The sequence below is a fragment of the Mesocricetus auratus genome, unplaced genomic scaffold (assembly GCF_017639785.1).
Source record: "Mesocricetus auratus isolate SY011 unplaced genomic scaffold, BCM_Maur_2.0 Super-Scaffold_100008, whole genome shotgun sequence".
Lineage (NCBI taxonomy): Eukaryota > Metazoa > Chordata > Mammalia > Rodentia > Cricetidae > Mesocricetus > Mesocricetus auratus.
This window is the reverse complement of record NW_024429192.1, coordinates 56,667,117-56,682,449: the sequence shown is the minus strand read 5'-3', so window position 1 is coordinate 56,682,449 and position 15,333 is coordinate 56,667,117. Positions and strand designations below refer to the sequence as shown.

General features: G+C 43.7%; 1 protein-coding gene across 22 annotated transcripts in view; it reads right to left on the bottom strand.

Annotated features, from left to right (window-relative positions):
- Kalrn (kalirin RhoGEF kinase) overlaps positions 1-15,333 on the bottom strand; it is a 597,009-nt gene that overhangs the window by 365,439 nt on the left and 216,237 nt on the right. For all 22 annotated transcript variants that reach the window (XM_013114480.3, XM_040750870.1, XM_040750875.1 and 19 more), the window contains exon 6: positions 932-1,054. In XM_013114480.3, the coding sequence (XP_012969934.1) occupies positions 932-1,054 (123 nt within the window). The remainder of the gene's footprint in view (positions 1-931; positions 1,055-15,333) is intronic.

Here is a 15,333-nt window from a genome sequence, read left to right as displayed (position 1 = left end):
ATGGCTTAAGGACAGAGAAGATTTCAAAAGGAAACCTTGGAACTACCACACAGAAAACATGGTATTCACAAAGCTAGGTTTCACATGTCATCCAGACTAGACTCACAAGTCCCCGTTTATCATAACACCAGCATTTACTGATGACTTACCAGTCACCAGACGCAGTTCCAACTGCTTTACAATTAACTCACTGATTACCCAAGTAACCTTCTAACATAGTGATGATTTATATTTCACAGATGAAATGGAGGTAAAGAATAATGAAACATGGAGGTGAACTCTCTATGGCTACATTGAGAGAACACGCTCTCCTCTTCATCCTCCTTGAACACTCCTATCAAGTATGCTCACTCCCTCTGTGCTCCACCCCCACCCCCACCCCCATAAGCCACATACTGCCGATTCCACAAACTGCCATTCTCTAAAAACTCCTGCCTTCTAGACCAACATAAAATGTTTCTTCTTCCTTCTCTCCAAATCAGCGTTCAAATATTTGAAGGCAGCAATCATGTGTCCCATAGGGCTATTCTTCCCACTGTAAGCAGCCACAAGTCACTCAACACTTCCCAATACACCATAGCTTGAGGCCCTTCTCCATCCCTGCTCAGTGACTCATACTTGCTAGGAACCAAAAACATGTCAGTGAAGTCAGTGAAGTGGAACTGGTGACTCGCCTGTCTTTTAGTCTTGTGCTGAGCTAATGGCCCTACACACACATTCCTTTCATAGTGTGAAGTAGGGTCATGTTCTGCTGTAGGGACAGCTGGCTGGCCCGGTGCCCTCACAGGTCCCCATTCTGGCACATGGACTGCTAAAAGATCTGCTTGGTCAGTGCTCCTGGCTCTAACTCAAGACTGCTCCTCCTCCTTCTTTACCCTGTTCCTTTCTTGTCCTATCCCAGAGGCATGCTGGGAATGGCCTTTCCACTCACCATGGAGTTCATAGCAAAGTGATTGTGCTGTGTCTGGAGGTCTAGTGCATGCTGGTAGCTGACTCCGATCTCTGTGTGGCTCTGAAGAAATAACTCCTTGTTGTGGCTTATCCAGTCGAACATCTAGAAGGGAGAAGATGGGACAGAGTGATGAGAAATGTCACAGGTCAATCAGGACGAACCATTCAAAGCTGCAGAAAGAATAAAGCCCTCCAGCTGATTCCCAGGGAGAAGCTGTCTTCTCTCTGGAGTCAGCATGGGCCACAGTCTGGTTTCAAAGGAGACCCTCATGTTTTAGTACAAATATCTACAGGCAGTTTCTGTTTCTCTCTAGAGCCTAAGGTCAAAAGAGAACACGAGGGAGAGAACTGAGGAGGTGGGGTAGTGGTGTTTATTAACAGAGGTAGCTACTGCCCCTTTGTAAAGCCTTTAGAACACCCCAGGAAGGCCCCACACCTGCTTTGAGGTTAGGCAATGACAGAGAAAGCTGGGAGGCCTAACCTACTCTTTTAGGTAGCCATGTCTCCTCCAGGCAGCCTACACACAGAAGGGAGTTCTTAGCTCTTTAGGATGCTGGATCTAAGCTAACCAGTGCATGATTCTTCCCAACCATTCAGTCTGTCTGGGAAATAAGATTGAGACCCAAATCAATACAATAAGATGTGAGAAGTTTGCCAGTTCTTTGGATGCAGTTTCTGTCCTGCATGTCACCAACCTTACTTTGCTGTAGCCATCTGCTGGAGGCCAATGGAGAGGAAAGGGTGGAGTCAAGGACCTGAGGGGAGAACCCCTCTCTATTTTTCGCCCCCGTTTAATTTAGGGTTTGTAGAGATTGCTGCCCAGAGCAATCAAGCGAGACAGCTAGGAAAGGTGTGAGCAGACTTGTGAAGAAGAGCACTCTTCTCAGGCGGGCACACCAGGTTTACATGCATCTGCATGCGTGCGTGCGTGTGTGTACACGTGTGCATGCCAGCACACGTGCGTGGGGATGGGGGTGGGGGTGGGGAGGGTAGTGCTGTAGCCACTGCCAGGGTGGGGAGAGGAGCAGATGAGCTCTGAGACAGGGATATGAAGGCTGCACCAGCTTTCCTGTGCTAGCTCTTCCCTTTACAGAAAAGTAAGTTTGCTTTTCCAGTTGCTCAACTAGTATATATGGGATACCTGCCATGTCCAAGGTGACAGGACCAAAACTGAGTTTCTTCAAATTAGGTGTCTTCTTATAAATTGTAGAGAACTTATGTGGACTCAGGTTCTGTTTATTTATTTATTTTTATTTATCTGGGACTTTCATACATGAATACAACACATTTTCATCATTGGCACCCTTCCCTTCCTCTCTTCGACATTCTCTCTCAAATCCATGTCCTCCTCTTCTTCTATAATTATTTGTGTGTGTGTGTGTGTGTGTGTGTGTAACTTAAATCGCAACTCTAAAGGTCTGCGAATATGATAGAGGCTAATTTGAAATACTAGCAGAGGATAAAGAACAATATATCCCTCAGAAAAGAGGATCCTGTGCTAAGCCTTGACTTTGAGAAGAACCAGACAGGTGAAGGCCAGCAGGCCAAGCGACCCTGCAAAGGGAGGGTGGAACACAGGGTGGAAATCGGGGCAGCCCAATATGACACAGGTATTGAAAATACCCCAGTGGTGCTTTCTGTGCCTGGCTTGACAAAATAATGCCGGGGAGGCGGGGGCGCAGACTGACTATGAAGGGGTACGTGCTTTAGAGTTGTGGACTGCTACTGATAGCATGGTGTGAACGAGCTGTGGCAGCAGTCTAGGATGTAGACTAGGGAGAGACAGTCAGAGGCCATACTTAGGGGATGGCACACTAATCCAGGCATAGGTGGGGGCCCGGAGAGGCAGTAGAGTCAGAGAAGTAGATAGGTTTGAGAGCCCTTTGGGCAGGACCTCCCCAAAGTTCATCAATACTTGGAGGGCGAGAAAGAGCTGGTGAGACCAGCTATAACACACAGGCTCCTGCAATCCCAAGTCCCACCACGGGGGCTGCTGAGAGACTAAAGGTGGGAGACATAGTGGGCTATAGTTTGAATGCCCTGCCTTTCAGAGGCATAGGAGAGTTTCAAGCAGATCTTCCTGGTGGCAATTAGGTTTGTGTGTCTGGGGGCCTAGAGAGAGACATTAGGGCTGTAGAAACTCATGCCTGAACATAAGAACATTAGCTTACAAGTGCTTATCTGGAGACTCTCCACCAGAACTACTCAAGTAGCAGAGGGTTTATTTCAAGTTGGGGTCTCCTGAACAGGCTGAGTAGATATCTGCTGTGTGTGCTATTCTGAGTCTATCAGCGCAAGGTGACCCCACATTGCAGGCAGCTGGCCAGAGCTCCCCTAGACCCTAGTTAACATTAATGATGAAGAGGGAAAGAAGACAAGTGCTGGAGTTTAGAGGATTCTCATTCTGCAATTTTTGATCCTTAAAAAATTTCCCCCCAAATCCCATTTCAAAATAATTTTTCATCCCTTCCCTTTATTTGCAAAAGAACCAAGAAAGTTAATAAAAATCTGAAATGTCCAAAGTCCTTGGGACTTGTGATGATGAAAGTGTTCACTCCATGTCCTTTGTCTATCTCAGCAGCACGGAAGTGACTTTGTATTTTCTGTTGAATAACTATCTAGATACGCAAACAGACAGATGAGGGATGTGTGTGCCACAGTGATTAGACTGCTGGACACCAGGTCCTTGCTGGGCTGCAGACAGGAGAGCTGCACATAGGCCAGGTGAGGTAGACAACAATGCAAAGCAAGGTAAGAGGCAAAACAGAAATGGCCACAGCCGCTGTGCACCCTGCTGAATCAGCTCCTCCAAGACTGATGCTAGCCCCGATGCCACTCCCAAATTCATGTTCTGCTCATGAACTGCTTACTGGTAGTGAGGCACCCTGACAAAGTTTATCTTGTTCTGGAGAAAGTGGAGTAACATGTGTTCCAGGAAGAGAACATGTGTTCTGGGGACTCGATGGTCTCATGTAAATATGTATTCTGACCCAGGAGAGCCATAAAACTTTTTAGAAATCTTGATTGAAACATATACATATAATTCATTATATATCATATTTCTGATACAATTATGTTACATATTCTGATTTTCAAGGGACAGTGATTCCTAGAATAAAAGTGAGCATGTTGACTTACAAATGGCACATTTTTGAAACCCATGAAAAATAATTTTTCTATTCAAAACAAAAATTAGTTTCATGGAATCTTCTGGGTTAGAATATATATTCATTGCTAGAGCTTATATTTCTAGCAAATGAATTAAGGAATGTTGATATGGGATATCTTTCTGTATGCTGCGAATATGTGTTGCTTTTATTGATTGGTAATAAAGCTGTTTCACCAATGGGAAGGCAGAATATAGTTAGGCAGGAAATCCAAACAAAGAGAGAAAAGGGAGATGTTGTGGGGGAGATGCCATGTAGCTGCTGGGAAGGCAAGATTCCAGGGCATCACTGGGAAGCTACAGCTACATGGTAATACACAGATTAGTAGAAATGGGTTAATTTATAAGAGAGAAAGAACAAGTCAGTAACAAACTTAAACCACTGGCCAAACAATTATAAATATATATGAAGTCTCTGAATGATTGTCTTATAAGCAGCTTCAGGGACCCGGTGAATGGAAAGAAACTGGTCAAGTGGGACCGGCCTAGACAAAGAAAAGCCTTCCTTTTTTTTTATAGAATGTAGCAAGAAACTGGCCCTATTTTACAGTTGGAGAAAGCAGCTCCTTGGTCTCTGCCAAAACTTTTCTCAAGTACTTTCAAGTTCAAGTTCCAATGTCCACTTGCAATATCATCTCATAGGACCCTCAAAGAGTATCTATCATAAGGCTATTACCATCAGATCCTCTTCATGGAAAAGGCTCAGAGAAGTGAAGCCGGAATTCTAGAAGTCATTATTCCACCCTGTGCTGCGTCTACTGAGTGACAGGCTGTACACACTATGATGTCCCAGCCAAGGAAAGGTGCTTGGCACCAGATGCTTGCCATCACCCAGCTACCTACTCTCTACAGCTACATCATCAGAAGAGTCACAGATGCCTGAGGACAGCTGTTTGAAACACAGTACTTCTCGGAATAAAATGTTGCAATGAATAAAGGAAACAGCAGGGGTTAGGAGGGTGGGAGGGGAAGGAGAGAGAAAGGATGGCAGCTGGTCATGCCTAGGATTGTTAATGTCCAGAGGGAAAAAATCCTTCTAAATGGTCCTAATGGGAAGCCAGACCATTTTAAATTTGATCCATTTGAATTTGATCTATCTGGAAGACACATAAGCCAGGCTCACCTAAAGACATAAAGCAGGAATACAGCAAAAGAGAATATATCTACAGTATCTTTGGGTTCTTTATATCTCCACCCCCATGTTTTAAGAAGCTACAAAAGCTACACTAAACAAAATATAGCAGCAACAACAAAAATCCTTCCAAGAGGAAGGATCATATCTAAATAATGCAATAATCTTCCTGTCTGAACAGTACACAGTTTTCTTTGTCTTATTAAGAAAGATATTATATGTAAGCTACTTGAGGTTTTTTTCATGTTCTGTTTTAACTAAGCTAAGTAACTTTTTATGCTAGCTAACTTCAGTAAAAATACATAAATCTGGTTCTTCATAAATAGTCAATGTTAAAGGAATCTATTTAAATGCAAATTGGGAAAAAGTAAACACAAGACTTTCATTTTTAAAAATAAGATGGGGTAGCTTAAAAGGTTATTATTGTTGTGTTCTGTTTTTAATGAAGCATAACTATCTCATAGAGCAGGGATATTGAGTAAAAGTCTTGTGTTTATTTTTCTTCATTTAATGAAAGCATCTGATGTCATCTAACTTTCAAACCACTATCGTTAGTGTTGTACACTAATTATAGACTACATTGCAAATAAGATACTCACACTCAGCCTTGATGAGCTGATTAAGTAAAAGTCAGAAAATAACCCGTGGGTTTCTTCTGGCTGGATATGCACATCTTAGTCCATACAGGGACACACCCTGTACCCTGCAGCGACTCATCCATAAAAACTGTGCCCTCACAAGATCCAATAACCTCTAGTAGGTGAATATTGGTAGGCCCAGGAAACAAGGTCTCCAGTCAATTATAAAATAAAATCTTGTGTGTTGAAGTACAAAGAGCAGAGAATACAAATCATTACAAGCTGCTGTATGAACTTTACCAAGATGTATCGAGGGTCTGAACCTCAGTGTTTTATCTGTAAAACAGGAATAACAATTTATACTACTTAAATCTTAGGCTACCCAGGACATTCAAATAAAATGATGGGTTGGATAGAGATTTGTTGGGTGCTACATACATATGGATTTTTGAATCCATATAGTGAGTATACTCTAGCCTACTTCCAAATATTTTCATTTAAATCAAAACAACAGGTGAAAGGCGTGATGTAAAGCTGCAAGTTCACACTACAAAAGCACCAGGGGCTAGTGGGACTCACACCTGCAGTTCACAGTGTACAAAGCACTCACAACCCACTCACCTGAGATGCACTGCTAGAGCAACCACAGGCCTCTTGGGAGAGCAGCCCAGAGGCACCAGCATTCACTTACACAGGGACCCTGTGGGTATGTCTGCCTACACAACACTCAGAGCCCCTCCACCCACATACTCGGAGCTCTGAGGCTCTAGACAGCCTGACCACAGAGACACTATGTTAGGCAAGACTCATCTGATCTCCCTTCCCCCATCTAGGAAAGGAAGCATCCACACTCCCCCTTCTCCGTCCTCTCTGCCATGGCCCTGCTCTTTCACTTCTAGAGACTCACTTTGGTTTGTAACAGCCCCACTCCACACTCAAGAGAGATGCCTATTAAAATGCCACTTTTCCTGCAATCACTTTTGGCTTAGTTATCCTGGATATAGAAAGAGCGCAATCAACTCTTTCTGAACACAAGCCATGGATGTGATTCTAAAATAAGGTGGCAGAGGTTCTTAGACAAAAGATGAGAGGCCCTACAAGCACAAGGGAACCAGGAAAATTTCCTGACTTTATAGTTCTGCTTTCACAGAAACTCTGACTGCCGCGGGGCACATGCTCTTGTACAAAAATGGCAACATGTGTGTTCTCATTTATGTATTCTTGCCCAGAGTTCTTGAGACCCTTCGACACTGTTTTTTTTTAACTCATCAGTTCTCATAGAATTAAGCTTTCCTGATTTTCTAATGAAAAGGAAAAAGCGGAGAAGGGAGAGAGGGAAACAGGGAAGAGACAGAATATTAGGGACCCCAAAATGTGGACCTAGTTTCTAGGTTTCAAGACATCTTACTGTAGTCAGTCACTTCTCCTTTATTGATTCCTTTATTAAGTCCTTCAGACTGTAGGGCTGTGTATGTGAGGGCATGTGAGGGATTCTGAGTAGACCACCCTTACACAGATCTCCACAGAGGCAGAGGCATGGCCTGACGAGCTGTCCTGGTGATAAACATCTACTGGCGGAGAGAAGGTGTCCTTAGTCTGTTTTCCATTATGCTGGTGGCATGTCTGCCTACAGATGTTTACACATTGCATGAAGGAAGCTGCTTTCTCCTGTTATAAACTCTGTCTGCTCAAGGGAAGAGAGTACAGATGGCTATCAAGGGGGCAGCATCACTGATAGTCAGCTAGGGTGCCAGTGCTATCAATCAGGTGTTGTCTGTACATACACTGTTGATCCCATAGCACATTTCCTTCACCTTCCACCCAAATTCCTTAAACCTTAACACCCAGGCTCAATAGCATCCCCATTGTTCACAACTTGAACAGTCCTAGTTTCTTTATAACACAAACAGATGTCCACTGTGAACAAAACCCTTTCCTTCTTCTGCATAGCAATCTAACCTCCAGTTAGCATCTAGATTCTGTTTCCATGACAACAAATAAAGATGCTTCAAGCCAGCACATTATTGAATCTTGGTGAAATATAAAAATATACCCTGACTGGAAAGCTGTACCTGGTTTGGGAATAACTACAAATAACTACATATGCATTGACGTAGACACCAAAACTTGCGCTGCCTTGAATGGTGACTTTTATAAAGAACATGTTCATTGCAAGGACCTTGTCAGTTGTGTCGAGTGTTACAAGATACGGGCTCCCATGGGGCACTGAGCTTGTAAGCATGCCCACACTTGCAGCTGCCAAGGCAGATCGTATCTCCTCGCACATGAGCTGGGCTGCTGGGCTGGGTGTCTGAAAGGATTGCCTGGTGGTAAGCTACGACTCTCATATCATTCTTAGTAGATCAGTGACAAACATGGCCCATGAGCTTGTAAGTCTAAATGCTTAGAAGAGACTAAGGCTCCCCAGCAGTTGTTAAGCTGTAACGTTAAAACCAGAATACATCGACAACAGTTCTGCACTTTCTCCTCATCTTCTTGTTCTCCATCCCTCTTTCTCATTTTCAGGCTTTCCACATAACAGTAATAACAGTAGCAAAAAAAAAACCAGTCCTAACAGTGACTATTTATTAAGTACTCTCTATATGCTGGATATTGTCCTAAACGTTTTACATATATTAATTTGCTTACTCCTCCCAGAAGGGTCATAATTATTTCCCCATATTTAATATACAGTATCATCATTCCATTTTACAGAATAGATGACTAAGGCTCAAAGTATTTAATTCACTGAACCAGAGGTGCACAGCTAGGTGAAGGAGAAAGTCAAACACAAGAGGTCTAGGTCATGTTGATGCTCGTCACTTGGATGCAGGACTTAGGTCTGGCCCAGGGCTCCCTTCTCCTCCTCCCAAGCCCCCAGAACTGTGCTCTGTCTCCACTGCTCTTGCTTATCCTTCATCTGCTTCCTCCTGGGGCTCCTGTGACCTGGTCTGCTTACTGCTTGCTTGAGTTTGCACACACAGGAAGAAAGCCAGGTGCCCCCTACTTCTCAAGTCTGTTTGACATCAGTTTATTCTCATGAAGAATGGATGGGTTTTCATTTTCTGTTTCTCTGACACCACCTGGCTGGCCCTCTAAGCCAGGTGCTCTTCAGAGGCAGGCCATCTGCCTGCAGATCTACTTAGCATGCCCCTTCTTTCCTAGCACCAATAGCACATTATCTTGTCCAAATGAAGACTTTCTTAGATTTGAACTCTTGCCTCACATCTAGTCTCAGCATAATGGAAATGGCAGGAATATCCTAATTTTCCAGCTCACCAAGTCCACCTACGTTTCCACACCTGCCTTCTACTCCTTTGGCTGTCCACTCATGGCTTCCTTTTGTGTCCCTTGAGCCTTTTATGACAGTGTAAGGACTAAACCATCACAGTTTGTCTCAAGCTATCTTCACATTAATGTTGTTTACAATGAAGTCACTGTAAGTGGTGTTTTAATATGGCAAGAATTTAGTATGGTTGGCTCTTTATATCTGAGGATTTTGAATCTGGGGACTTATTAACTGTGACAAAAACATATGAAAGAATTGGAACTGTACTAAATGCACACATATTTTCTTCAAGTTGTTATTCCCTAAATAAAGCAATATACTAAATATTTATGTGGTGCTTCCACTGTGCTAGGTATCATAAGGAATCAAGAGACCACTTAGAGTATGTTGGAAGGTGTCTGTAGTTTACATGCCAATATTATGTCATTTATTATAAGGAATTTGAACAGTCTCAGGGGCCCCTGGGTCAACTTCCTGCAGATACTGAGATGATTGTAGTTAGAAGTGAATTATCTAGGATCACACAGCTTGTAAGTGACGAAGTTAAAATCTAATGTCCCTCTGAACTGACATCCCATGCAATTTCCTGTTTCAGGATGCTCTCTGTCTGTAACTTCTCAGATAACTGACAAGAATAAATATGTGCCAGGTGCTACACAATGGAGCTTATACACATTATATCTCCATCCTTATGACGGCTCTAAGGGGTAACAACCGCCATCACCATCCCTCTTCCTAGGTGAAGAAATGGATTCAGAGACATTCAAGTCAAGGTCATGTGGTCAAGCTAACATACTAAAGACTCAGATCTAGGTTTGCCCAATGCCTAAATCCATGCCTCTAAGCCACTATTAAGTTATCTTCTAAATGCACACAAAAATAATGGGCTGTCTGTGGATTCCCTATGAATCCAAGGCACCTGTGAATCCAATAGAAATATTCCTTGGATCTCCTGCCCACTTGTCAAACTGCTGTATCGTTTCTGTCATATTATCACCTCCTCTTAACTTCCCATCCCAGAGCCCACCTTAAGTCTTTTACTTCCAATGCTTCTGCTACTCACCTCTCAGTCTCTCCTCCCTGTATTATTTCAATGACCTCCCTAGTGGTCACTAGGATTCCATTTTGTCTCTTATGCCAAGTCACCTGCCTGGACCAGGTTTATTCCTGTAAGCACTGCCCTCAACAGGACACTCTCTCAGTCAAAAAACAAACCCCTCAACAACTGACTGTTTCTAATCTGCAAAGCAAAAGCTAGTCCTCTTAGTGCTTTCCACAAATCTGCCTTAGCCTATCATTTCACAACACTGCTCCACACCAAGCATCCTTTCCAGCCAAATCAATTTATTCACTGCCGTGCAAGCATATCACACCATATGCATCCTCCTTCCACATTAGTGCACACAACTTCCCCTAGCAAAATGCTCCAAGCCTCAATCTCCAGATCATCCCCTTTCTTTTAAATTGAAGTCTCAATTTTCCCTTAATGCCTTCTTTGACCAGAGGAATTTCTCCGGACAAATGTTTCCTCTACATTTCTTTAGTGTCTACCTTAATAGTTCATAAGCATAGCCTTAATTAAGAACTAGTTGAAGGGTTTTCTTAAAATCTACAGCTTTCTGGGCCTTGCCCTTGAGAATTAGGAGTGATTCCAATGAGCTTGCATTTTTATTTAACACGTTTGTGTGGACTGTGGTGTGTCAGTGATAAGGGAATCCCTATTAAACTCAACCCTACCATAAGCAGCATAGACTGATGATCTTTGAATGGAGAGATACAAACTAAAAGTCTCCCATTTTCCCCTATTGTCTCTCTTCCTGCTGGTATATTCCAGAATATAGAACAGGGAAGTAGGAACATAAACAGCAATGATTCTATTGCTGTGCTGTGCTGGAGATTAAACAAATTAGGCAAGCACTTTACCCATGAGCCACTTCTCTAGCAAGGTGGGTGTTAAGAATAAAGATAAGATTCAGGGCTGGCAAGGTACTTGGGATTTAGATGACAAGTTATTAGAGAGGAGGGAGCTATAGAAAGGATTTCTGATAATTTTTACCATGACTTCAGACAGGTTCTTAGCCAAATCCTAAATCAAGGGCAACAGACAAAAGGTACAGGAGGTGAGATTTATTGTGAGCCAAACAGAAAGACTGAGTTTACACAGAGCTGTGTGATCCAACTGGGACCACAGGAAGACCATGCTGCAGGGCAAGGCTGAGACTTTGGAATGAGAATATGCCCTGGGCAGTGAAAACCCGTAAGTGAACCTTCCACAGCAAAGTTCTGCAAGGTCAAGATGGTCTGCTAGAAGCCAAGCCCTATCCTAGACACAACCTTCTAGTAGTTACAGACATAATGAAGAATTAAAGAAAAGCAGTTTCTAATAAAACATTGCTCAAAAGGAGCAGGCCCAAAGATGATTCAGATTCCTCCAAAATAACTGTGATTAGCATCTGCAGAGAAAACAGGACACAGCAAGAAGGGGCATTCTGGATTAAATGACAGAAGACTGCAATAGGTTTGGAATACACCAAAGGAATCGTTGACTCAACGATACAGTACATCCCTGAGACCCAGAGTTTGATTTCCAGCACCAGGGGAAAGAAAGAACTATGTGAACATTCTAGAATTAAGAATTTATGTTTTTGTTTTTGGCATGGATTTAATATCAGAGTAGATACAGAAAACAGGATTAATGAATGTGGAAACAAATAAATAGAAAATAGTATCTGTCTCACAGAGAGAAAAGCAAGCAAATAGACAGGAGAGCAGAACAGACATGAGGCATAGCTGAACTATCCCCAAACACTTCCACAGTGACAGACTCTGCATCTGACTGTCCTGCAGGGCTGCCACAAATGCATAGACCTACTGAATACCTGAAATGTAGCAAGTGCTGCTAGTTCAGAATTGTATTCATTTTTAACTAAAATTTAATTACTGAATACTGTGTGTTCAGACAGGCATCGTTACTGATCCAGAGGGAAGGGAGAAAATGTAACACGATTGTCCGTCCCTAAGAAAGTTCCTCCTAGGGAATCATGTTGGACATTGATGCTCTCCAGCATCCATTCCACACACTAATTCTCTGTCTCCTTATTCGCTGGCTCAGGGATGAGCAGATCTGAGCTGCTATAAACCAATGAAATTGAGAGGAGATTTGCTTGGGGACCCTGGGAAAGAGAAACCAGTGTCTATCTGAGTGCACCATCGTCCTTTATTTCTCCTCGCCCTTCCCATCCCACCGGTCTCTGGGCAAGACAAATGAAGCCAGTTGCTCTGACTGTTGGCTTTCATCTTAGAACCACAGGGGAGACGTGGATGCTGCTCTGAGGAGAACACTGACATAGAAAGCTCCTGGCCTTTTGATGGCAGACTTCACTAGTTCATCTATCTGCCTGAAGCTTAGCCTCTGCACACCTATTTAAAATTGAGAAAAATAGAATTCTTTGATTTTTAATCCTCGTTCAGTCTAGTTTTCTATTTTTTTTATTACAGCCCAAAGCACCAGCAACTAAACATCCACACGGGCATTGAATGTGATATGATATTTCATTCACCTGTTAATTACTCACTCAGCCCCAGACACTGGATTAGAGACTGGGATGGAAGAACAAGGTCACAGACTAGCAGGGAGACAAACATATTCACTCTCTGTTAAAGTCACCTAATATGAGAAGCACTTTAACAAGTTTACATACTGTGGGCTGATAGCACAGGAGCCTATGGACCAACTTGGCTGAAGAAGGGGCAGTGCAGAGCATAGGCAGCTTTTGGAAGGTGGTAAAACTTAACATTTGAAAAACAATAGGATTTGGTTAGGTATACAAAGAAGGACATCAGGATGAGAATAAATCACTTAAATAAAGGCCTGAGGAGCTAAAGCAGGGTCCTAAGCGGGCAAACATGCAAGACAAGGTGCTGGAACTTTCCTAGCAAAGGGAACAACTGAAGGAGAAGGGATACAGCCAGGTTTGTTTTACTTCTGACAGGTTGGGGAAGGGGTACAGCTCTAAGCTAAGCCTGATCTTAAATAAAAAGGCAATTAATGTATGACTTCTTACTAACTCAGTTTCTGCCTCTACTTCCCCAGACTCCTTCCCCTCCCCACCTTCTCCTCACAAACCCTGCAATGTCTGGGGCAAAGCAGATAAAGACGGTGACGATGACGTGCGTGCGGAAGGAGCCGAGCACAGCGTGATGCACAGCAGATCCGGAATGTGTGCCAACTCCTTCCCACTCCCTTGGCTCAGACGGAATAAACCCACAGTCACAGAAAGCATTGCTTTCTGATTAGAGAAACCCAGGCTGCAAAACCTCATGCTAAAATCACACCCTGTTCTTGACAGATGCTCTGCAACCCGGCTCTGTCTGGAGGGGCACACGTTCCTACTCAGACTCAAAAGGCCTTTCTCCCCACTCCTATCCTACCTACCCTCAGGACTAGGGTGGACCGTTTCACCATTCTTTCATTCATATAAACATTTTCAGGCAGTAAACAGAGTTTTGCCTTTTTTTGCATTTCATTTCCAACCTGTGTGCCTGGATGGACTGAATCCCCTGGAGCCCTGGCAAGGCATGCACTGCCCTCCTGTGAGGATGGAATAGTCACCCAGCAGTCACCAAGTCAAGCAGATAAGAAGTAGAACCAGCCAAGCCAGGAGGCAGCCCTGGGATATTGACTCTGAATAACCAAATTCTTTCCATTTAAACCACAAATACTGATAAAATATTTTCAGGAACAGAGTAAGGGAATGCACTTCACTCACTCCCCCAAATGTAAAATGGAAGAGGTCAGGTCCTATTTAACAAACTGAGAAAATAGTGCCCAACTTTATCTCAGAGCTAAATTTAGGCATCCGCCGAGATCTGGCCCCTTGGCAAGTTAATTTAGATGAACTAATGGCTGTTCCTGGCATACAGGATACATTCAGTAAATGGGAACTATTATTTTTACTGTAAAAATGGAGTGTCTGGTTGATGTTCTCATCCAGACTTCCTACGCATCCTAAAATTGGCTATGCCAATCAGTCGCACATCTGGGAACAAAATTCCACTCGGGGCTGAGCAGGAGGCAGCCCCCACTTCTGGAAGTCCTGCTCTGGGAGAGATGGACACTGTATTAAAGGGATCTGGGCTAGGTAGGCTTGACATTAAAGAACTGAGGAAGAGGGCCAGACACCCTGTCCCCTCTTCTCCTCTAAGCCTCAGCAATTTTCAGATGGGTTCTGGAAGAAACATACAGGAAGTAAGACTCAGGTACCATGTGAGGTGGAGCTTGGCTTCCAGACTCCTCCTTACAAAGCAGACTGCAGAGCTGAGAAGCAGCTTCCTGAATGGAGGAGAGTCTACCACCTCCTCACAGGACTAAGGTGAACTCCCACATGTAAGGTTTAAAAAGAGCCTGCAGTTCTTGAAGGTCAGGCAAAAACACAACGATCCCACAACATACTTCATGCCTTAGAAATCATCATCACCTCCCTCAATTTTCTGTGTCTTAGAAGAAATTGCACTTTGGATTTCATTTGGTCATCAATCCTTCTTCCAAAATAATTGAGGGATTTGCTGTCACTCCTCCCTGTCATCATCACCTCCGTTTCCTCTCTGACACTGGCTCATCACTTGGTCTCATTTCTTTCCCTTGTCTCCAGGATATGTCTTCCCTTTCTTACCAGCTCTGTCACTCCCCTTACCTGGATTCTTAGAGAAGGGCCATGCCGGGGGCTGCTGTAAACTCCACTGTGAGAGGAGCTCACTACAATTCTAGTTCCAAGCAGCAAGGGCCTTAGAGAAGCCCTTGGAAGGCCCAGCAGTAGGTGGTGCTCTTGTGTCAGCTCAGAGTGAGTGTTTAAGATGCTTGATTCTGACAGACAGCCCAGGGAGGGCAGAATGTGCCTCCCAGGAACCCGGAGTTATCAAAAAAGCCAGCTGTAATCTGTAGACACTGCAGTGTAACAGAGACACGAGGCCTGTGAGCACATAGTTCGAAGACCAGACAGGACAGATAGGGCAAATGGGGGAGTTTGTACCTATTCTTGATACTGCATGGTGGAGTCATCCTCGCAGGGAGTTTCCAGGTGAGACAAATATCTCGTGATGGAATCCATTAGCCAACCTGACCATCAGGTTTTCCCTCTCCACCTGAAAAGCTCATGATTTCTCTCTCCAAATCTCTCTCTCTCTCTCTCTCTCTCTCTCTCTCTCTCTCTCTCTCTCT